We start from the raw sequence: 24,231 nt of genomic DNA on the forward strand, positions 1-24,231 counted from the left end.
CTTTCATAGCAATGCTTTTCCTGCTACCAAGACAGATTTCAGTTTTACATCACCTTAAATACATTCAATTATAGAAAATTCACTTTTAAGAAGTTTGTGCTATTATCAACTTATCCTTATATTTTGCTACAGTCTCTGGCTCCTTTGGGATGCACCACGTATATCTCATGCAGAAGTGATATTCCTTGTAGGATGTGTATGTGTGATGCTAATGCACTCACTGGAGTGCAATAGGATTAAAACTGCCTCCTGCTAACTGAAGTGAACAGAACCTGTGGACAATGACAAGTGATCGTGATTGGTTTAATAAGAAAATTATTCATCAGAGATATGTATGAGTATCACAAGGGGTTTTATTATTTTTCTTTTTCTTTCTAATAAAACACTTCACTTCTACCAATGATCATTTGAGCCTTGAGAGCAGAAATGTTATTTAGCCTCCTACCACATCTTCAATGAGTAAGTGTTTTGCCTCTCCTTGCTACCTATCATCCATGTCTTAAATACTTTGATCAGTAGGATCCAGCTTTCCTTATTCTGTGTTTAGAAATGGCAATGATCTCCATCACACGAATCCTGAAAGTGCATGTGCAGCAACAAAGGCACTGAGGATTGTTCTGTCTAATTTGTCAAATAACACTTATTTGTTCATTGTAATAGTATGAAATTAAACAGGCCTTTGTTTCATTCGTCAAATAACACTTATTATCTAACAACTGAAGAGTATAATTTTTGTAGGAAATTGCTAAGTGTCTAACTGGCTTTTTCACATTTGCTTCTAGCTTGCATTCCAAAACCGCTCATACCTCTTATTTTAGATGACTAGAGTATCCTCCCATGGTAAGGATGGCCTTGCAGCCCTTTATTGCTCTGCTATTTTGACCACTTGTTTCTTTTAAACCCTGACTCAAATTATTAAAGACTTGGAAACAGCCGACAACAGGCTTTCGGAAACGGCCGGCACAAATGTAAGCCTGGCCCTTTGCCTTCACTGACTGCAGACTGCCAATCTGTAGTCATGTGGATCTCTACCTTCTACTTGGTGTCCCTTCATATGATATCATTTTAAAGCTTGATTTGATTAGAATATTCTAAACAATTTAATGATTTCTATCCTCATCAAGGTGGTGCCTGGCATGTCCTCTATTGACCTTTATTAACCAGATTTAAATTTGAGGTGAAAACCAATGTCTAGACTTTGAAATGTTCAATGGTGAACTTTGTGCATGTTCCTGTTCTTGCCACAAATGGAAAACTAGAGTGACTAATGTTCTAGGTGTGGCAATGCACATGCTCAGTTAAGATCTTTTATCAGCTCCTCAGTGCTTGCATATAAACTATGTAGCCCAGCTATGTGAATGGCTGGTTCCTTCCCTTTACATTCCTGTTGTACAAAGCCTCATGGTGGGTTCCATGTATCCAACCTTCCATCATTTCCTGTTAGAAGAAGGGAAGGTAATTTTGAAACTAACCTAAACAAATGTTTGTAGTGTCAGCATCGTAAAATGGAAGTTTAATAATATAAAATAGGATAATCTGAGGCTCCTTCAGCCTGCATATTGGGATTTCCATCTTTTTCATGGCTTTACAAATGAAGCTATACAGAATGGAATCTCAAGCAGCTATGATTGCATAACCTACACACCATGCCCAGGAACCCTGCTCAATGCCTATGTGTATAAAGAGGTCTGGCATGAACCTATAATCGAATTTCTGCTGTGAGTCGCTGTAGCTAAATTAGGCATAATTTTAAAAGATCTTTAGCTAGGGAAGTGATGTCTAGATTTAATACTTTATAATTTTGGACTCTTTGGTTTTATTCTTTATATTCTACTTTGAATACAACTCATCTTTATTCAGCCTTGTAACTGAATATAAAGGTTGACATAAACCATGACTTTGACAATATGAGAACGATGACAACATAAAATGTAATTCTGTAGTAAGACACTCTTAAAATAATACAGATAACAGTTGCAGAGTGTTTTCCATTCACCAACCTTTATTCCAAGTACTTGATATCACTTATACTTTCTCAGTAACTCTATTAGGTGAGATATATTCAAGCTCTTTTGGCATCTAAAGAAGCCAAGGAAGAGAGGAACTTGCTGAACTAATGTAAGTAATAATGGCAGAGAAAGATCTGAAACCAGATCTATGTGATGACTTTCCATTCTCAGAACTCATAACCTATGGAATCTGTACATGCTCCAAAGGGGTGCTGATGGGTGGAGTCAGGCTGCCAATCAGCAGTGCTGCACTACAGACCGCTGCAACTAAGCTACTGTAAAGAAGTACTGCTGTTTCACTTCCTATCACAATTCACCTCTGACGAAATGTCAGCCACTGTCTGGATCACATGGCTTTCTCTTCCCACAATCCACCCAGCCTTGCCTTTGCTTTTGTTTACTACAACACATTTGTTCTTCTTCCTCCAAACCATCTGTTGCCCCTTCATCTGTTAGACCAGTAAACATCCATCAGCTTCTACAGTTGGCTTCACGATGAATCTCGTAAACCCTTCTCATCCTTCCAAACCCAGTCCTAGCTATGTTATAAAGAATGATTTCACTAGTATCTTATACTGAAATCTGTAATTAAGCAAAACACAAAATTATAAGTCCTTGGTCTATCTTAGATTGATTTTTTCCCAAGCTAAATATTCAGCATCTTTGGGGAATGATACTTTACCTCTCCGTGTCTTCTTAGAAACTTGCCATTTATTATAGCATTATACAGAGAGAAAAATCCTTAAGAAGTGTTTGCTGTCTGGTTGCTCCATGTTGGTGATGATGATCATGCTTAAAATCCTTACTTGTGGATGGCATGCTGAGAATTCCTGGGTTGAAGTTGTTGAGAATTTTGGGTAAAGTTCCCTAATCCAGAAACTCTTCCTTGTGTAAGATGTCTCTGCTCAGTTTTGAATATCATTCTGAAATCAAAAATAGTTCATCAACAACTCTCTTCATAGTTTAGACTAGTTTCATCCATTTGCCTAAGAATTTCATGAATTACTTGTTTTTAATAGCTGAGTAGTACTCCATTGTGTAAATGTGCCACATTTTCTATATCCATTCCTCTGTTGAGGGATGTCTGGGTTCTTTCCAGCTTCTGGCTATTATAAATAAGGCTGCTATGAATATAGTGGAACATGTGTCCTTATTACATGTTGGAGCATCTTAGAGGCCCTTGGTCCTGTGAAGGCTTGATGTCCCAGTGTAGGGGAATGCCAGGACAGGGAAGTGGGAGTGGGTGGGTTGGTGAGCCAGGGAGGGGAGGGGATGGGAAAGGGGCTTTTCAGAGAGGAAACAAAGAAAGGGGATGACATTTGAAATGTAAATAAAGAAAATATCTAAAAACGAAATCTTCATAGCATGATTTTGACTCTGTACTTAAAAATCAGTTCTGTTAGTCTGATTGTTCGGTTATGTATTACTAATCAAATCACTAGTTTATCTGTTTAATATACAACTACTCATTGTTTCAGAGATTGAAGGACTATGTCATAGTCATGCACTCCAAATATATTTTCAAGTGCTCCTAGATCCAATACAAAGAATATTTAAGCTGAACATGTTTGTCTCTAGACCCTTAGCTTTAGTTCTAAGTTGCACTGAAAATGTGTTGTTGGTGTAAAATGTTTGAAAAGGGCAGAGAATTCTCTGAAGGAGTGATCTTTAAAAGAAGGCTTTAGGCCGAGAGCTGGCCACCAGATACTGGTGGAGCAGAAACTTTCATGGTCATATTTAACTCCCTTCCTCCAGCCTTTGACATCAGAGTTCTTAAACATCCTGTCTATACCACATCCTGTCTACACCCTCACTGAAGTCCTTGACTGTAATGAGGCACTCTTGCACTGATGTTGCAAGTTTATATTTTGAAAACCAAATCCTGAGTATAGTTACCCTCTGACCCTTTGTCACTGTTTCTGAAAGGAAATCTTGTACATGATGTAGTTCATTCTTTGTCCATACTTAGCAATTACTCTGACTGATGAATCCACACATTTCTGTTATGCTGCTTCTTCCCAGGGTCACCAGCAATTATCCCAAAAGCCAGATAAGCTGTTCACACAGCTTTTCTTGTGAACTTTGGTGAAACCTTTAACTTTGGGATGCATTTACAGCCTTCTCTCCTGGTTTTTCTGCAGTATCTATCTTCAGACAGTGCTTTTTATTTGTCCTTCCACGCTCCATCTATGAAGCCTAGACTCTAAATTCGGGTTTGGACACTTTCTGGGTGACCTGTTTATTGGTATAGCTGGGGGTATTAATATCAGCCACCATCACTCTTATTAGGCTCAATTTAATTTTCTATTTTATTTCTCTATTTTGTCTGTAATGAAGCTTTATTAAAATAAACAAAATAGTATATTTTTCTCTTTATTTTCCAGCAGCAATATGATAATTTTGACTTTATTTTTTTAACTTTCTTCCTTTGATAACAGCATATGGACTTTATAGAAATTTGACTGAATGTTTAACAACTATATGAATAAAGTCAGACAGAGGTAAAAAACAAAAACAAAGAACTATGCTTCCTTAAAAGAATGTAAGAAGGAAATCTATCCAGTCTACATTTTACTCATCTCGCCTGCAGAAAGTGAGGGCATAAAGAACACTGCTAACATTTAACAGGGGAGAAAATTGAGATTCAAAGTATTTTGCCTGACGTCGTATAACTGATGAATTGCTCAGTTGTGATTTTTCTTTCAGTTAATCTGCAGACCGTACTCCATTCACTAGGGCACACATCCAAGCGTTAGTGTCTAGACATCAGAGTAGAGAGAGACTTGTCTTTGATGCCATCATTGGTTTTACATAAGAGTTATATATTGAGGGGCCGTCAAATCAAGCATATTTTAAAAGTACACTTGCAAAGGGCTTGAAAGGGAAACGTTTGTTTTTCTAATGTAAATATTTCAGAATAATTTCAGATTATTCTGATTCAAATGCTAGAAATGACAATTACTCATATAGCATTAAATACATGAAATAATAATTGCATAGAACTTGAGCTGGAATAAAATTTAGGAGGAGAGATATTCTTGGGTTTAGGCTATTTACAAATACTAATTGGCTTAAACTATAACACAAAACTTACTCCAATAGATTTGAATTCTTTTACACTAATATCTATGCACTAGCTCTTAATGTATAGTATTTTTCATAAATCTTAATGTCTTTGGAAATTATTTATGATGTCTAACAGGTATTAAAAATCCTTTATGTAATTTTGAGAGTAATATAGTCTTCTAAACTATATTTTGATCCACATTATAAAATGTCAGGTTATGCTAATTAGAAAGCAAAAATAGCTATATTAGACAATGATTTTATGGTTTTATAATACTAATACTTGAAAATATTATCTAACACATCAATGTTATCATTTTGTACATTACAATTAGGAGAAAGGACTGAGATCTATAATGATCTATTAGCTCAATAGAGAACTCAGACATTTTTTCCTTATTTTTACAAATCTCAGGAAAAATAAAGGTTATGATGCTTTTGTTAAGAGCATTCATTAAAAAATAAATTAGTTCCATTGGGTTTGTATTGGTCAACATGAATGGCAAATAAAATTGAGGTCAGGGTACAGGTCAAATACCTGAGTATACCATGGCTAAGTGTACCAATGTGGATGCCCCTAGCATAGAACAAATGGTCTCATCATTTCCATCAATTGTTAAGAAAAAAATTGTATTTTGAATAAGCCATTTGAAATGTGTGTTTAAAACTTTTGGTCCCTGGTAAATACAATCATATTCTATCCTTTTCTCTCTGCAATTTTAACAAATACAGCTGCTATTGCTGGGCTGTCTATGTTCTACAATTACAGGAGTGCCATCTCCCCTGAGAGTTTAAATAAAACTAGCTCTTCCAGAGATAATAGGATTTTGTCCTCTCTCAGTAATTCTGTCTTCTAAATATAGTAGCACCTGGCGTGTAGAACCTGGGGTGTAATTCAATGGTGGGGTGAAAACTTAGCATGTGGGAGACCCTGTGCTGAAACTCCAAATAAATAAGTTAGCAAGTAAATAAGTTAATAAATAAACAAACAAATAAATAAATACTTGACAAATATCGACAAATAAGTAGAAATAAGTTAGCTTACTTTCTTCCTTATAAAGATATGGAATAAACATGTCTGTAATTTCATTACTTTCATTATAACATAATATACTTGATTTTAAAGAAAATCACATCTTTCAAATAATAAAAGCAACAGTTTTAAGAGAAACAGTTATATTCAGTTTGATGGAGGTCTTTACCACACGCAAACTCATGATTTTTTTCAAGTGTTAAAACAAAACAGTTGTTATACTTCTTTTTCAAATCAACTTGTTATTCAAGATAGATGGCTTATTTTCTCATTTGTTCTCTTTTTTTGTTTGTTTGTTTGTTTGTTGGTTTTGTTTTGTTTTCAAAACAGGGTTTCTCTGTGTAGTCCTGGCTGTCCTGGAACTCACTCTGTAGACCAAACTGTCCTTGAACTCAGAAATCATCCGCCTGCCTCTGCCTCCCAAGTACTGGGACTAAAGGCGTGTACTCTCATTTGTTCTCTTAATGCCACATATCATTGAGCACATGTAGATGATAATAACCAAAATTAGTAATGAAGGAATAAGTATTTAATAAAACTTTAACGGCATTTCTTTCCCTCTAGGTAAGATTAAAGCATATTATTGAAAATTACCTTCCTTCTTTTCAGAGCCAAAACACTGGCAGAAATAATGAGGAAGAAAATGACTACGAAGAAGATGTAATCTCAATTTCTACATATTCACCCTGTAAGTTTTTCTATGTTCCGTGAATATATATAGGCTTGTAGTGCGGTGCATTAAACTCAAAAATAAGACTGAACAGAATGTAGAAAGATATTTCATCAACTGAAGAATTTTAAATATTGAGGTAAAGATAATTTTTACCTCACATTTGATAATTTAAATGCCTTTAATAATGTCAAGATTTAATATGAATTTTCTTATCCTGAAAAATTATAGAAGTCACTTTGATACTCTTTTCTGAGTTTTTGAAACCGGTGTTTCCAAGTTGATCTTTCAAAACTGAATCACATTTTTTTTTTTTTTTAGTGGATCTGAGTTCTCTTAGCTCTGAAGTAGGAAGCTGAGACTAGGATGTTTCATAAGATTCTAATGCCATAGTACATGCAATTCTATGTCTAACATTTGAAGATGAATTCTGTGTTCCTACAGGTTCAGGCCAGGTCTTAGAGTGGCTTATGATGAGCATCCCCCTCCCCCTCCCCCTCCCCCTCCTCCTCCTCCTCCCCCCCTCCTCCTCTTCCTCAGCACCCAACTCTGTATCACAGTGATGATACCTTACCCAGTGTCTCCACCTGCTGATTTCTCTCCTCAGCCAGCAAAAAAAAAGCTCCTTTCCTTTCAAATTAATTCAAAAGTGTAATGTTGAAGTCATTTTGAACTTCTGATCTTTCTCTCCCATTCTACATCCAGTCTAGCACAATACTATTGACTGTATCTTCGAAATATTGCCAGCATTTGACCAGTTGTTATTGATCATTGTTCTCTATCCTAGAGAGAATGCACACACCTCTGCTTCTGAATATATGCAGTTTCTGCTCTCTTCGCATGTTCTTCCTCCCGAGACATCCTAACTTCTTGCCCTGTTTCACCCACAGACCATGGCTGCTTTTATTTGTTTTGTTTTATTGTGTTTTGTTGTTGTAATTTCCCTTTGCCTGTGCCCTCCTCTACTGTGCTCAGCATTGCTAAGCATTTCATTTCACTTATCTGTCTGGTTTTTCATTTATAGCCCTTTCTCTTCATTTTCGATACCCGTCCTAGGAGATTAAGATTATTTTGTTCATGTCCATATGGTCTATACCAGTTCATCATCAATGCCCACTTATACACTACTGACTACTGACCACAAGCTTCTCAAAAGACAGGCTAATATGCAAATCAGATAAAATTCAATACAATGCTTGCCAAGTTAACTTTGACAAAATCATTCAAATATTATCACAACACACATATGAATACCATATATTAAATTAAATTAAAACTGATTAAAAAGGTTATAGGTTATATATTTTATGATCTTAATAATAAAAGATCATGAAATAATAAAGTTCATTATTAATACTGCCTACACATCTATCATAATATTCCACCCTCTAAAGAACTGCCAATAACAAAAGAACACTATTGTAGTTCCTTGTAATGAAAGAATTTCGTCTCTGTAGCTGAAACTGAGAGATCTTCATCTGTGCAACTGTGACTGGGTTCAGCCCCAAGTTTTCATGGACTGGAGGAAGGTCAGAGCACCCCACTCTGTATCACAGTGATGATGGGGTACCCTGAAACTATCTGCCTACTAACTCTACCTTGCTAGGGCTGGACTCCAGATCTGGACACATCTGACAAGCATCTGAACTTCTGCTCCTAGTTAGTGCCAAATGCAGACTCTAAAACTAAAGTGCTGGTGTGCAATTTCCCATACTTTGGCTATAATTCTAGGCTGACAACTGATTTTCTTAGACAAAACAGAAAAGCATCTTCATGTACTTGTGGCTGAACGATACCATCATCTCCATCAAAATTTCAAGGGAATACTTTACTTTAGGGTCAGTGTTTAGGAGTTATAGACCGGAAAATAAATGAGACCTCTGGAAAAAAATAACACACGTGCATGTGCATACACACACACACACACACACACACACACACACACACATACACACACACACACATACACACACCACAAGTCACAACACATCATACATGCACACACCCTCAGACACCATATCCACATATAATACATACAATACACATATATATTCTGAGACATACATACACCCCATATACACAACACATGCACAGTACACACATACCCCACATATGTGCCATATATACACACACAGACATGAACACCTACCTGCTCTTCCCAGACTAGTATTTATAGAATCTAAGTTCAGTTCTAGAAGCAAAAATCATGTCTTAATTCTTACCTCATGTGAAAGAAAGATTGCCCTGCTACAGGCACTCTCCTCCACAGGACTAAATTTTCTTTCATTGCTCTAAGTTTTCCACCATGTAACATCATTTTGTGAAATAAAAAAAAATCCCCCCCACTGCATACTAGGTTTTTTTGATATTTAAAGTTATATTTTACTTTTAAGAGACATTTGAAAACAATTTTTGTCATTGAAAATGATAAGACACATTCCAACGTCTGTTTGAAAGATCAAAAAGACTGTGACTTTGATTTTTCAGTTTCAAAAAGAGAACATTATGTAAGTTGTTTTACAGCTGTGAAGTTACTGCAGCCCACTGTTTTTGTGCTGTTCCTGGGCTGCTGGAGTATTATTGTATAATATTCAAGTAAATGTGGTCTGCTTCTTAGTATAGGGACATTGACAATTATTCGGTTAAATTTTAGAACAGAATGCATGTTATCAATAGGTATGCTTTCTCCAGGAAAAAGAAAAGATATTTTTACCAAGCAATGTTTTCAAAAATTAATGAAACACCAATGTAAATTTATGCTAATTAATTTTTCAAACTGTTACACTAAGTAGTATATATAATAAATTTATGGAAATGCTAAATAGAGGCATAGATTCATTTCTTACAGTTACTCTACAGAATCAAACTACCACAGTCTCTGTGTACTCATGAAATAAAGGTAGATAAAACTTTGATATCTATTAAAGAGGAGCTATGCAGTGGGCAGCTTTGTACTATATAGCAGATGATGAACGTGTCTTAAGTACTACTGCTCCTGTGAAGATTTTCAAAACACCTCCAGCCAGTGTGTGTAAGTGAGATTCTTCAATCTTCATCGTCAATAGCCATGCAGTCTCCAGCATCTCATCATGAACTCGGAAAGACACACAGGCAGAGCACAGACAGATCTGAGGAGCCTGAAAGGTCTGTGGACACAACCGAGGAAGAGGCACGCGCTGAGGCAAGCCCCGTCCTGCCAGAGGTCGACAGGGAAAGCTCTGAGAACCAGTACGATGATCTGTATGTGTTCATCCCTGGGTTTGACACTGAGGGCAACTCTGAAGAGCCTCTCCCACACTGCCGGCCACCTCTGCCCCCACCACGACCAGGGGCTGCTGCTGCCTGCCAACTCGAAAGACCTCACTTTACCTCACAAGGTAAGTTTCCAGCTAAAAATGCAGAGAAACGATTTGTTCCAAGGCTTCTCTACTCAGCATATGGTACAAGGGTGGATCTGCAGACACATGATCAGATTTTAAAACCAAGGCTGACTCCCTGATCTTTAACAACTGAAGCTAGGGGAAGAAAGCCTCCCTCCCCAAATAAAGTATTCTGACAAAGCTTTAGAAAAATATAATAATAATAATAATAATAATAATAAATCATATAATTTGGAATATCATCATCATCATCATCATCATCTAATTTGGAAAGAATCCATAGTGATGAACATAAAATGAACATGGTGCATTCTGTGGGAAAATTCAATACTCTGGCCAGAAGGAAGGCTTGGAGATGATGATGGTCACTTTACTCACCTGGTAGCGAGACCTTCCTTTAGTATTTCTCCATAGCTACGAACACTCCAAGATCCAGGGTTATTTGTTATCACCCCACTCTGTATCCACCTAGTTTGTGCTTAACCTCCCCAGTTATAAACTGTTCTCACAAAGAAAATCTCATAACAAAGACTAAACTGCCACTCTTTATTCATTGTATGTCATAAATAATATATTTTAGTCATCAGATCCTAGAAGACTATCAAATGTGTAAGTGTTGTTTTAAAGGGTGAAATTTAAAGGGGCTGGAGAGATGCTTCAGTAGTTAAGAGCACTGGCTGCTCTTGTAGAGGACCTGGATTCTGTTCCCAGAAACCATGTGGTGGTTCATAATGGCCTTTGACTCTTCCATTAGATCTGTCACCCCCCCTCTGGTTTCTTTGGGCCCTGTATATACTTAGTACGCATGCATACATGCAAACAAATACTTACATACATGGCATAAGATATTTCTTCAAGTGAATGAAACCACAAAATTTAGCATTACGATCTCTGAGGCACTGTCTCCTCCGGGAAGGCTCATGTTTATTAAGATAAGCTCTGCTAAGGTGACACACTGTGTCAGAAAAGCAAGACTGGGAGACATTTTTTTAACCAACCTGCATTCATTGCTCACCTACTGTGTGCAAAGCTTCTATGGATCCTTGAGAGATATCAATACAGTTGGTACATAAACCTCTGTAGGAGAAGAAAACAGGTTAGCAGTGGACTGGTCACAAAATTCTACTGTGCTTTTTATATTTGAAATTTTTAAATAATGAAATATTTTAAATAATGAAATATAAAGGAAACTATTGTCTTATGTCAGATTAAATATGAGATATAATATGAAAAATTTGATGTAATAATATAAGTACTCATATATAATATGTAGGTTAAGAAACTTAATATTCTTTCATAAGTTTAACCAGATACTTATGATCAAAATTATAATTTTGGCTAACACACATAAGAGGCACCCCCTCAAAAAATATTTTTTATTTAAAATCATATTGCTGCAATCATTTGCCTAATATAACATTTACAAATGGGTTTCATTATAACACACATTATATGTATATTTTTTCATCATATTCATTTTTCCCTCCTTTCTTGTCTCCTCCTGGCTAGTGACCTTCCTCTTGCCAATTGATCCCTTTTCTACTTTTGTACCTTTTCTTTCTAATTCATCTTTTTGTCATAGCACTAAAAAGTGAGCAGAAAAGAAAATGACACTATTTGGCAATGTATTTTTACAAATTTTCTCTCTTAGATTTATTTGCCTTTTACTTTATGTGTATGAATGTTGGTTGGCCTGAACAAACGCATGTGCACTATGTGTGCCTGTTGGATCCCATGGGACTGGGGTCACAAATGTGTTAGCTGCTACATGGCTTCTGGTAATCGAACTCAGGTTCCCTGCAAAAGCAACACCTGCTTTTAACCACTTAGCTCAGTCGTCAAGATCTGTCCTTGACTTATGGACACAGATCATATTCCACGCACAAGAGTTTCAGACATAATTTTGATAAACTACTATGACATACACTATAGAACATCTTTTTACCTTCTCAACAATCAAGAAATTGATCTATCATGATGACCCATCTGCCACTCAGATACAAGTCCATAGAGCCTACAACTAGAATATGTTAAATATTTACTCTCAAGGTTCTTGTCTATTCTATATACTTGTGTCCTATTATTTTACCAGTTGAAGTGATTTGCTCACAAGAGTGATTCATTTATTAGTATACAGCCTGGAATAAAAAAAAAAAACCCTCAGGCCAACTTCTTAACAGAAAGTTTAATCTGACACTTTGGAAGACAAGAAGTAAAATGTAAGATTCCTAGTATGAGTCCAACTTTAGAGCGAGTTGGAAAGAGCAGTGGGTGGAGAACAAAGGGAGTTAACAGCTCAGGAAATGGGTTCAGAAAAGTGAGACAGTTGACACATTTTGCTAAAAATGAAGTGCTGTAAAGGTCTTTCCCACACACTTAATCAGGTTTCACCCAGAGGCTGTCAGGGAAACAGAAGTCATGGAGTCAAAATCCCAAAGCCATATTATTCACGCAGAAAGAAGCAAGACACAGTCATTTTAAAGCTGGTGCCGGGCACAGAGGTATTTAACACTTCTTTGGTGAAACTAACCAAAAGAATAAAGTTTAAGATGCTTTGGAAGGCTGTCATGGTGACCTCTCCCAGAACTACCAAAAGCAATTATTGAATATTCTTGGAAAAAAAATAACATTTTTGTGTGGTTCTGTGAGTTGTGCTTTCTCTGAGCATCTAAGATTTTCCTCTAAAATCTCAACTATAATAATTATTATCAGATTCATGTTATCTGAACAAAGGCAAATAGAAATAAAAAAGAGTAAACTATAACATTCTTAATGAATGATCCTCTTGTTGGCCTAGTAGAGAGCCACAGGTTCTTTTGAGCTTATTAACCACAGAGTGCTTCAAGTGTTTGTCTGTTTAACAACTGCTACTAAATTTTCTTAGAATGTTCTTACAAAGTAGGTATTTTGCTGAATATGGACCCTGAAAGACGCCAAGTGTGTGACTGCTTTCTAACCATACAACTAACTCTTAAGCCAGTGACTGCCCACACTGTCTGGTCTGCCCAGTCTGTCCAGACCTCTAACTTGGTGCCATGTTTCTGAATGAGGTTCACGTTCACCTGTGAAAACCGAGAGTCACACTCTTGAAAGTCAGTTTGTCGTAGCAGGGGAACAGTTTTCAGGACAGACAGTGGTAGTATGTCTGACTGTTCCCTCAAATCATTTTCAGAGAAATTAGATGTTAGATGAAATATTCAGTGCAAGCAGTAGAAAAGGGAAGATGACTTACTGACTAAAAAAAAAAAATGTCTACAAGTTGTATGCTTTAAAACACCTCCTTTCAGAGCATTTGGAGTTGATATATAAATTTATGCCTCAACTTTCAGAAAATAAATACATATCTAAAATCATGTTTAAAAAATAATATTTTAAAACACAGATTAAAGTATTTTCTCCCAAAGCTAGCATTTCTTTTTGAATAGTATAGAAACATTTTATTAGAGACAGGGCCTTTTTCGTATTGTTTTCAATGGCATTTGAGTAAACTGATTCGAGATGATATATGAAATTAAAGACAGCAAGAATAATGCATAACATATAAGAGTAAACCCAAAGTAAATGTTTCCTGAGCAGGGAAAATGCTGGAAGACCAAATGGGAAGAAGTCAAAACTGGACTGAACTCAATGCAAGACAAGAGACAAGAGAGGAACCAGGCAAAGAAGAAAAGAGAGAAGCAGCACAGCTGGAGGAGGAAGAGGAAAACCCATACGCCTTTGCAGAGACTGACGACAATGAGTATGATCTGATACTGGCCAGTAAGAGTGTAAAGAAAAGAACTGGAAATCTGTCTTTCATTATAAACAGACCACCGGCCCCCACACCCCGGCCCACCCACATCCCTCTCAAAGAAGAAACAACACCTTACATAGCTCAAGGTAATATTTTGTTCTTTATGGACTTTTTTTCAAGGTTTAAACTGTATGTGCATGGACATTTCGCCTGCATGTATGTCCATGTAACACGTACATACCTGGTCCCCATGGAGGCTGGGGAAGAGCATAGGATGGTCTGAAAATAGAATTGCAGAGCACTGTAAGCTACTGTGAGTGCATTAGACATTGAACCTGGATCCTTTGAAAGAGCTACCAGTAAGTTTAACCACTGAGCCCTACCGAGAGTCCCTACTTGATGTTTTTGTCCCTTGGTCTATAGAAGACCTAGGGTTAGAGGGTGGGGTAAAAAGTGAGGCAGTTGGTGATTTAAAATTCTAAAGGCTGTATCTTTTCAAGTCACAGAGAAGCTACACTGAGGCAATTTTTAATATATGTATTAATTCATGCATACAATATCATAATCACCCCGATTCTTCATATCCACCTTCCCCTCCCACCTCTCTGTCTTTATTTTTAATAATCTACCTAACCCAATTTATGCTGCCTACATACTCCTGTAAGTAGAGCTATCAACTGGAACAAGAGTTACCAACAAGGAACCTTAAAGAAAACTGACCTCTCACTCCTAGAGGTCACTACCTGTCAATGGCTCCTACTTGAGGTGGGGGGTCATCTGAGTCCTTCCTCCCTCCATGCTGGAAGGATGTGCTGTTGTGTAGGTCTTACACAGGCAGCCTAGGCTGCTGTGAGATCATGGATGCATTGGTCCTGTTCTGTCCAGAAAACACCCTTTGACTCCAATTTTCTTGTTGCTCTTAATATCTTCCTGTTCCTTCTCCATGATGGTCCCTGGGCCTCGGTGACATGGAGGTGATATAGATGGCCCACTTGTCGCTCACCACTCCACAGTTATTTAGTCTCTGCATTTTGACCAGCTGTGAGTTTTTGTATTAACTATACTACCTATTGCACCAAAAGCTTTTCTGAAGAGATCTCAGAGCTGAAGAGATAAGAACTTACATGGTAGTTTGATATTGTGTCCATTAAGAAAAATAATAGTATGTTCATCCCTGGGGCCTGTAATCTCTCCAGCCGTATTTTCTTGGCCAGATTTACTCTTGGGGATTTAATCAACTGCTTAAATACAAGCAGTTGGTTATTTCCATAACATCTATACCATTATGGTACCCACAGCAATAACTTGTGATGACCATCATTATTGTAGTTGATAGGTTTCATAACTGGGTAAGATTCATGCTACTTTCCTGTACTATGAAATTAGGAAGCAGATAGTCAGCTTCTTAGTGCAAGTTATATTTCTCCATGCTGTATGACCCAAGTGTGAGGTATCTTCAGCAATAACAGGTCCTCAGCTGTTATGCTAGGCAACTAAGAACATTGGCAATAACTGGTATAGTTTGTGGGGGTCTCTGGCATATTCCTAACTAATAATAACTCAGATTAACATCCCCTAATCTGGCAATGGGCTTTTTATTTGTACACTAACTCTTAGGAGAAGATAATACTCTCTTTAGGGTAGTGGCAGTTAAATTCTTCTGTTATATATGTTTCCATATGGCTTTTTCAAATATTCTTTGATATACCCTAACTTTCCAGCTCTCTACCAACTTAAAAAAAATCCCTCTCCATTATTCCTGCCATTTCCTTTAAATTTTTGGAAAACCATGAATAAAGGAGTGGTGGAGATTGTATAAGTGCATTATTCATATATTAAGCTCTCAAAAGAAATGAAAATTTAAAATAAACATGAATAGAGACAAATTTTAAATTTGATCATACTTTCTGAGTCTTGCTTAATAAGTGCCAGCAGCGTCTCTGTCATTCTGCACCCCACACCTGTGAAGGATGAACCCTTTAATTGATACATGCACCTCACTTTCATACATTCGTATTTATTTTCCCCCTCTGACCTACAAGATTCACATCAGAAGATGTTAGCCTCCTCTGAATATTCTTTCCCATCATTAAATCCTTGTTGAATGTAGAATTCATAAGCTGAGAGAATTTGATAAATATTATCTGAACAAATGGTGGAAGAGGCAAGTTCTACATCCACTACAGGAGAAGACTTCACTAACAGTATGGAAGACAATACAAATACTATGTCAACATACAAAATCCTTTTCCTCTGCCGCATTGACAGCCATTGTGTGAAACACTACTGATTTTTCAGGGCAGAGCACATATAGAACAAAGCTCCAAGATATCCATGAACAGCTCCTTTTTCTACCTGTTGTAGATCACACGTGAAAGCATTGCTCTCCCCTGCGTGTTACATTCCACCATTCTCCACACCAGAAATGTAACTTAATGCATAACTTAACACATGTCCGTCCATTTATCAGGAGTCATGTTCCTCATTCTGACTGTTGTGTGAAACACACCCTAAGATTAAGAACTACAACAAGAATTATTCATTTTCTTAAAACACATTTTTCTTAAATGATCTCCCTGTTCTCAGATCTCATGTTCTTTACACTTTTCTCTTACTGTTATATTGGACAAGGTTGGCTCATAGGCATAAAAAATACAGAAATTTCTATAGATTGATATCTTTTAGTGACAGAATTCTTGATTTAAAATAAATCAAAGAAAATGATAATCAATGTGGTGTAGATAGGCTGGCAGTACAACTCCATCCTAGACATTCAAAGATGTAAACTCCTATTAGGGAAAGTTTTTCCCATCAAGGAATCATTTCTCATTCTCCCTTCATACAGTTAATAGAACAAAAATAGTGCTGAGTCCATATGGCTAATTTGGGGCACAATGCAATTCCCCTTTCAATTTGCAGTTGCTCCCGAGGTATCCTTGGCATTTTGCAGTGCAAGAAAGTTGTATATGACCTTCTTGAAAGAGTCTCTGCTGAGAAGACCCTAAATGTCAAGTGCAATTCCTTCACTTTCAGTGAATTTCCACTTACAGTTTACTTCTACTTGGAATTGATCACACACAGTGAATGTGGTGTGTGTGGTGTGTGTGTGTGTGTGTGTGTGTGTGTGTGTGTGTTGGGGGGTTCTTATAGAAACTGAAGAAAATTAATCCCTATTACTATAACTGTGTCATAGTAGAATGGCTTCTGTCTTCATTAGCAAAGAAATATAATCAAGTTGGTTGGAGTATGTCCTAGAGTCGGAGCCACGCAGACCACTCTCTGCTTACATGACCTCATCCAAAACATTTAGTTTTAGCACACAATATGCATGTTACAGGTACTGTCAGAACAGAGTGACATAGTCATCCTTCAGTTTGTCAGATTAGTGTTCCTGCCTTTCCAGGTGAAGTTCTTTATCTTTCTGTGAAAGGTTGCTGGTCCAGTTCCACAAAGGAGGCACCATTATGACTGAGTATGCACTGTTCACTGAACAGAAGCAATACAGCTGTATAACCTGGGTTTAATGAATTGTTCTCCTTGTCCTCAGAGGAGAACACCATGGCCTCCTGGCTCATTCACTGAGACACTTAATGAAACCATGGGCACTTTCCAGGCCATCTGCTAGAACACTGATTCAAGGATAAATCTTATTGGTCTCATCTTTCAAGGGTTCAGTTCCATGGTCATGGAAAGTGAAAAGGCAGCCATATTTGAACTGGGGTGAACTTACATTACAGATTTGAACGTAGAAGCAAGTGATGGAAGTGTCATCAAGCACTTATATTTTTTTTCAATTGCACCACAACATTTTTGTGGTTTTTATCCTTAATATGTCATGTTGAATGCATCTGTGGGAAGAAGATTAATTTACTTATAGTAGTAATCCTCAATGTTTCCTAGATGGCAGTTAGCAATGCCTAGAGAAATGTTGACTTTCCCGAGTAAAATAATACTAGCAGCACCTAGGAGGTAGAAGTCAGAGGTACCTGATGAATATCCTATAATTTAAAGATCAGCCTTCTACACTTGCATTGTAAAAGCTTGCATAGTATAAAATGTCAACAGTATTGACAAACTCTGATCTATATTATTACCATGATTAAACAAGAGTAATCATTTGAAATCTTTAAATAATGCTCATTTAACAAACTGCACACACACACACACACACACACACACTCACACACCACTTTAGATTTCTTGAATTTTCACTGTTTTCTTCTAGGATTTTTACTGTGAGCATCTTTTTAACTCTGACCAGAGTTATTAGAAATTATAGTGATTAGATTTGCCTGCCTGGAGAATTGTCCATTCTCTATGGACCTATCCCAGTGAGTGGCATCCCCTCTGAAGAAAGTTCATCAATAAAAATTCATGACCCCCATGAAGAGATGGACTTAAACTAGATGTCACTGTGGACTCCAAGGCTGTATAACTTGGTGAAATTTATGCAATCTCAATTCATGTTTTAGAAGTGTGCCTTGTGAATTATAATATCTGCTTCTCTGGGTTTTCATGAAGACAAAAGCTCAGTGGTTGACTCAGGTCAAGATGCAGGAGATGCGCAGATGATACGTTAAGTTACTCTATAGAAACAGGGTGCAGTGACCTCTATTCCTTGTTAGTACCTGCCTTCTGCTTCTCTCCTCTCATATGCATGTGCAGATATACTATATTGCAAGCCATTCCCAAATATCTACCAGCTACCTGTATTGAAAACAATTAAAACAAATGGGCGTAGCCCTGGCTTTGGACAGTTTTGATCCACTTAGGGTGAGTTCTGTTAGCATATGTAGTATTTAATGGTTGTTTAAAGTTTACCTAACCAAATGGATTATAAAGTTAGACTTTAGAAGGACAGATCCTATGAAATACAATGGAAAAAAACCTACATACACCCACTGGTATCTAGAATGAAAGCATTTCCTGACACATGCAGAAAGAGAGGAAAATTCCATTCCAGTTATTACCAATGATGAAGCAAAATGTGTAAGTTTAATAGCTTAAAGGTTTCCAATGGCTTCCTGACTATTCAAGTCATTTCCCTTTGAAATAAAAATAAAAGATTTGGGTTATTACTCAATTAGTATTTACTCTCCCATAACATTTTCTAACTAAGTGGAAATGACAAAAAAAATAGTCAACCTGAAGCTGGGCAGGAAGCAGATGTTGTATCTGTGTTGCTTGCCTAAAGGAGGATGTGCCGACCCAGAGATGCATGGAGCCTTGCTAATATAAACTCATTGTAATGAACTCAAGCTGTCAATCCCATAAAACAACCTGTCTTTTTCCAGAACTTACTCACTTTCCAGATAGGACACATTTTTAAAGTAAAAAATAATCTTATTTGTATGAATTCAATATTCAAATAAAATGTTTATTTTCTACCCTTTCCCCTAAATTAAGTTGCTTAAAATTAGAGGAAATAATTGGTTATGAGATTTCCTGTGTGGAAAGTGAATTTTCTTAGTAACCTACCTATAAAGCTCACATTTCTGTTATGAATTGGAATGAAAATGAATGTTTTCTTCTTAGGAAGCTAAGCGTCTGTGACTATCACCCTTGTCTTTCAATCTCCCGGTCATTTACCTCCAGGTCATTATGTGCTTTCCACAATTCTGTCTCTGCTAATCTCTAAAGGAGAATGTACTAACATTAATGACTGTGTGTGTATGCTGGCTGGTGAGTAAGAACACAGTTTCCCTAGACACCAAAGCATAGTTTCCATTTTCCTACGTCTGTATGTTCCTGCCAGAAGAAACATCCTCATATTACGTGGCAGAGATGACCGTGTCCACATTCCCATTTAATATGGTGACCTGTGTTGAATAAACATTCCACACACTGAGGGGGAACTAATATCAAAATGTCAGTACGATGAAATGGTTTCAGGCTACCAAAGTGTTTGTACTTTCTTATAGGGGCTGCCTATCTTCCCTAGGCTTCAGGTACATCGCTGGGACTACCATTTTGGTGACAGCAGTCTCCTCCTCTGTTGACACCTTCAGAAAAGGATTGTGTCTGCTTTCTACTTCCTCTTCTGCCTTTTGTGGTTGTCTCTTATACAGCAAATAGTGGGGAGACAGATGGGGAAACAAGGCTACAAGGACTGAGTTCTGACTCTTGCCCTCCCTGACTGTCTCTCTGTCGTCTCTCGTCAGTGTGCACTAGTAGCATGCTTGACCTCTGTCTAAATGAACGCTACAAAGTACAGGAAGCTTTAGAAACTGTGTGATATAACTATGTGCCCCAGGACCTTGTTTGTACAGTGCTGGGCTGTGTACTTGGCAATGAGATGAATAATAAAGAAGTCCCTTCTAGGAGCCCATCACTTGCAAGCTCAGGACACAGTATAGAGTATATGCTTTCATTTCTTGTATGTGATGGGCGCAGAGCATCATGGGATTGGTGACTTCTATCTTGAATCCTCATGAAGGACGTTTGCTAGCCCCCAGATTTTTATAAGCTTTGCCACACAGACAATACTGCTGAGGTGCTTTGTCCATTTTTCCAGGAAGAGACACCCTCAATGACTTCTTTTTCTCAGGTGACAATAAATGAGGGTGACGTTAGTAGTAATCCTGCAGAACAGCCTGGAAAAACAAACTGTGCTAGTGAACTTGTTCAGTTCACCCGCTCCTCCTCTGCTACTTCTGCTCTGCTTAATACTTTTGAATATTTAATACTATGCTAATTTTTTTCATTCAATGTCATTTCTATTCTGGAGAAACTTTTACAGACATCATTTCTCCAATACTTAAAATAAATGAGGGTGACATTTGGGACTTCTATATTGTTTGAAATTATTTTAAACCTCACAGTTTGTTTTGTTGAATTTTTTTCTTGTTTTTTTTTTTTGTTGTTGTTGTTATTTTAACCCTCTCCTGGTGTCTTGTGTACAAGGTAAAGACAAGATATATACTGTGTTCATGTCTTTTCTTTTCAAATTCTAACTACAGTTAGCAAGAAAAAAAATAAGATTACACTGAGTAAAGGTTACCCAAATTGACATGTCAGAAATTGCATTGGTACCATGCCTTGAACACTGACTGGATGAAATACATTTGGAACAGTGGTTACCAAGAATTCAGCATAGAGGGGCAGCATGGTCAATATATTTTTAAAAATCGTTCTGCTCTATGATTTAACTTTCAACTTTTTCTATTAGTCCAAGCTCTCTGACTACAAATAATAGGTCTTTTACCTCATGGCTATGTTGTATTTGAAAAATGCCTCTGAACTTTAAAAGCACTGAGAAGGCTATTTGCTAAGGCTAAATTTCTATAAAGATGTAAAATTTATCAGCAAGCTCAGGTAGAAGGAAAGACCCAGGGGTGCAGTGGAGGGGAGGTAAGGAATGCTACATCAGATTAGATGTTAATAGGATTTAGCATGGTAACCTATTTCCTATCTCCACCTACAGCTCTGTTATCAGCATCTCCTCACACCACCAACAATCCCAGTAGTCGGCCCACTCTTGACTCCAGACTGGCCCTGGTTCAACTCTAGAGAAATAACACTAATGGCTAGTAACTGAAGGTCAAGGTCAGCATTAACTGTTCATCATATGGGTCAAACACTTGTCCCCAGCAGAAAATATTCCACAAAAGGTATCCAGGGTAAATTGGATTTACAGCAAACTGCACATCAAGAAAGCTGGGGAGAGAAGTCTGCTTGCAAAGCCTCAGCAGAAACCATAAACTTTTAAGTAACCTGTTGTTTAATTGGAGAGATGACTTTGCATTGTGCCTTTGAGGTCAAGTCGTTTCCCGTTATAATGATGCCAGATTACAGTGCTTCAGTCTTAGGCACTCTCCGTTACATCCTAACAACATTAGCAAAATCATGGCCTGCCTGTCAGCACTTTGAGCTATGGCAACTGTAGACTTAGCTGAAGAAAACAGCAAATAGGACTTGGGGGCTGGGGGGGTCTAATATCCTAAAGAATAGTCACACGCCAAATACCCCTCACTGTATTTTATTTAGGAAAACACGACAAACCCAGAATGTACAAAGAAAACTGATGTTCAACAAGAGAGGTTACTTTAGATGTATCATTTTTCTCAAATGCATCATATTTGATAGTATATTCACTCCTCCTGAGGACATAGAGAGGAATAATCTTTCTCTTGACATCATCTAAGACATTAAGTGTTTAATAAATGTTAATTTGTATTGGGACATTTGTTTTTGAAAAGTTGAATTTGTGTATTCTTGATTAATTCCATATATGACCTTGATATTAGCACAGTTTAAATAAGAGCAGAACCAGAGCAGAACTCCATCATCATCATCATGGGCCCGTTTCCCCAGGTCACAGTGGCCGAGTGCCAGGCAGCTGTCTCCTTGCCCCCAAGGGCCTCAGTTCATTTTATAGGAAAATCCCGCTGAGATGCCAGGAACAAGAGCAGGGCCTTGCTCCTGTAACTCCTCCCAGCCTCCCCCTCTAACTTTAAAAGGGAACAGTTACTAAGTAGGAGACACAGCATCACTGGAGGAAGCAAGAGGCTGTAGGCCAAGGCTTAAGGGTCTAAATCATTTCTCTGCTAACAACTCTGGGATCATTTCAAAATTCACTTAGCCCTTTTACAAGCTGGTTACTTCCTCGTCTATAAACATATGAGGCTGGACTAAATCTCCCAGGCCTCTTCGAGTTCCCAAACCCCATAATTCAGACTGCCCATAAAAAAATAAATGTAACTCCGGATGCTCATTTTCCAAAAAGTAAAGTAGTAAAGGATCTGGTCTATTTCATTAACAAATACCCGAAAGTATCCAGAATGGTGTGGGTGCTTAATAAATATTAAACACTGAATTTTACCTTTCATCTGCAAAATAGGGTGAGTAATGCTGACTTACTTCCCAGAATTTCATGTGCGAAATAATAAATGAGAACAAAGCAGTTTTCAGATAATGAAGTAATTCAAACAAGCTGCTTTAATAGGGCTGAGGTGGGGGGGGGGGTAGATGACGCAACAGTAAAGGGCCTCTTTTATTGTTACATCTGTGGAACACAACAGGCCTCTCTTCAGTTTAAAAAGAAACAACAATTACACTTGCTTGTCACCTGGTTGAGTAGCCTCTATGCAAATGGAACCTTCCCGTGGGTTCAGCCTTTATCACTTCTAAAAGAAAACAGAGATCTTATCTTTATCTGATATCAAGAAGGAATCAGCTTGATTTTACCAGCTTAGGAAAGCATCCCATCAACATTAACAGACTGCATCCCATCAACATTAACCGACTCTGCCCAACGAAAATGCTTTCCAACATTACCGATAACTACACACATGAGAAAATTATAAATTTAGTAATCTTTTTACTCAAAAATGAATACAGTTCAGATATTGTTACTAAGGAAATCCTCATACTCGGAAATGAAAATTGAGATACTATTATTAAGGAAAATGCTACATTGCACTTTATCTTCATGGAAGCTCCCACTGTATATTTGGGATATTTCATATTCTTAAATGCCTTTGACTAATAAACGTTATGTTCTATGTTTTTTACAGTGTTCCAACAAAAGGCGGCCAGAAGGCAATCTGATGGTGACAAGTTCTACAGTCTCCCTAAGAAACCCGGTATCGATGCTAACTTTAACTTATTTAACCACCTAAATAAGATTTTAAAAAGTCATAGGAATCTGCATAAAGCCTCCTAGGTCAGATACAAACAACTGAGTTTGATTGATTTTTCCTTCGAAGTTTGTATTGTATCCCAAAACAACTATGCCACGATAAAATAAATTATTTTCATTAGGAAAAGCAGGAAAGGCCCCTCACCATATTGCCTGTGGTGGTGTTATCATAGCACCAGGAAGGACAAATAAGACAAATTCCACAACATGTAACAGATCTCTAAGTGAGACTAGCTTGGGTGTTTTTTAGTCCACTGTAGATGCCAGTCAAAGGCAGAACCATGTTCCTAGTATATTCTTGCTTTCAGCATCTGATGAAATACCTTGTGAACAATCATTTATCATGTGGAGTAGAGCTAAAGACTGCTATAGTCACACCAACATCTCAAATGAGTGGGACAGTTTTTACTTTGAGTATTCACTTGGATATTCGTCTCTTTCAAGGATAGATTTATAGCCTAAATAGACCAAATAACCTAATATCTACTAACTATAGCCTAAATGTACTAAATAACCTAAAAGCAGGCTATTTAGTACAACTCTTTTTCAACAGTTGGGACTGAATAGGTGTTCAAATATAAAAACCCATAAGAGTCAGTTGACACAGGGCTTAGGGTAACTATGAGCAGATGCTGTTGCATCAGTCCTAAATCATGTCACCTTGAAACTAGTACCAGGTAATTATTGAGAAAGACACATT

General features: G+C 37.4%; 1 protein-coding gene across 7 annotated transcripts in view; it reads left to right on the forward strand.

The window, feature by feature from the left end:
• Bank1 (B cell scaffold protein with ankyrin repeats 1) overlaps nt 1-24,231 on the forward strand; it is a 274,298-nt gene that overhangs the window by 217,772 nt on the left and 32,295 nt on the right. For 6 of the 7 annotated variants that reach the window (XM_052179172.1, XM_052179173.1, XM_052179170.1 and 3 more), the window contains 4 exons: nt 6,718-6,796; nt 9,844-10,155; nt 13,735-14,037; nt 23,407-23,475. In XM_052179172.1, coding sequence (XP_052035132.1) covers nt 6,718-6,796; nt 9,844-10,155; nt 13,735-14,037; nt 23,407-23,475 — 763 coding nt within the window. The remainder of the gene's footprint in view (nt 1-6,717; nt 6,797-9,843; nt 10,156-13,734; nt 14,038-23,406; nt 23,476-24,231) is intronic. The other variant, XM_052179174.1, reaches the window with a different exon arrangement.

Source organism: Apodemus sylvaticus, chromosome 4 (genome assembly GCF_947179515.1).
Source record: "Apodemus sylvaticus chromosome 4, mApoSyl1.1, whole genome shotgun sequence".
NCBI lineage: Eukaryota > Metazoa > Chordata > Mammalia > Rodentia > Muridae > Apodemus > Apodemus sylvaticus.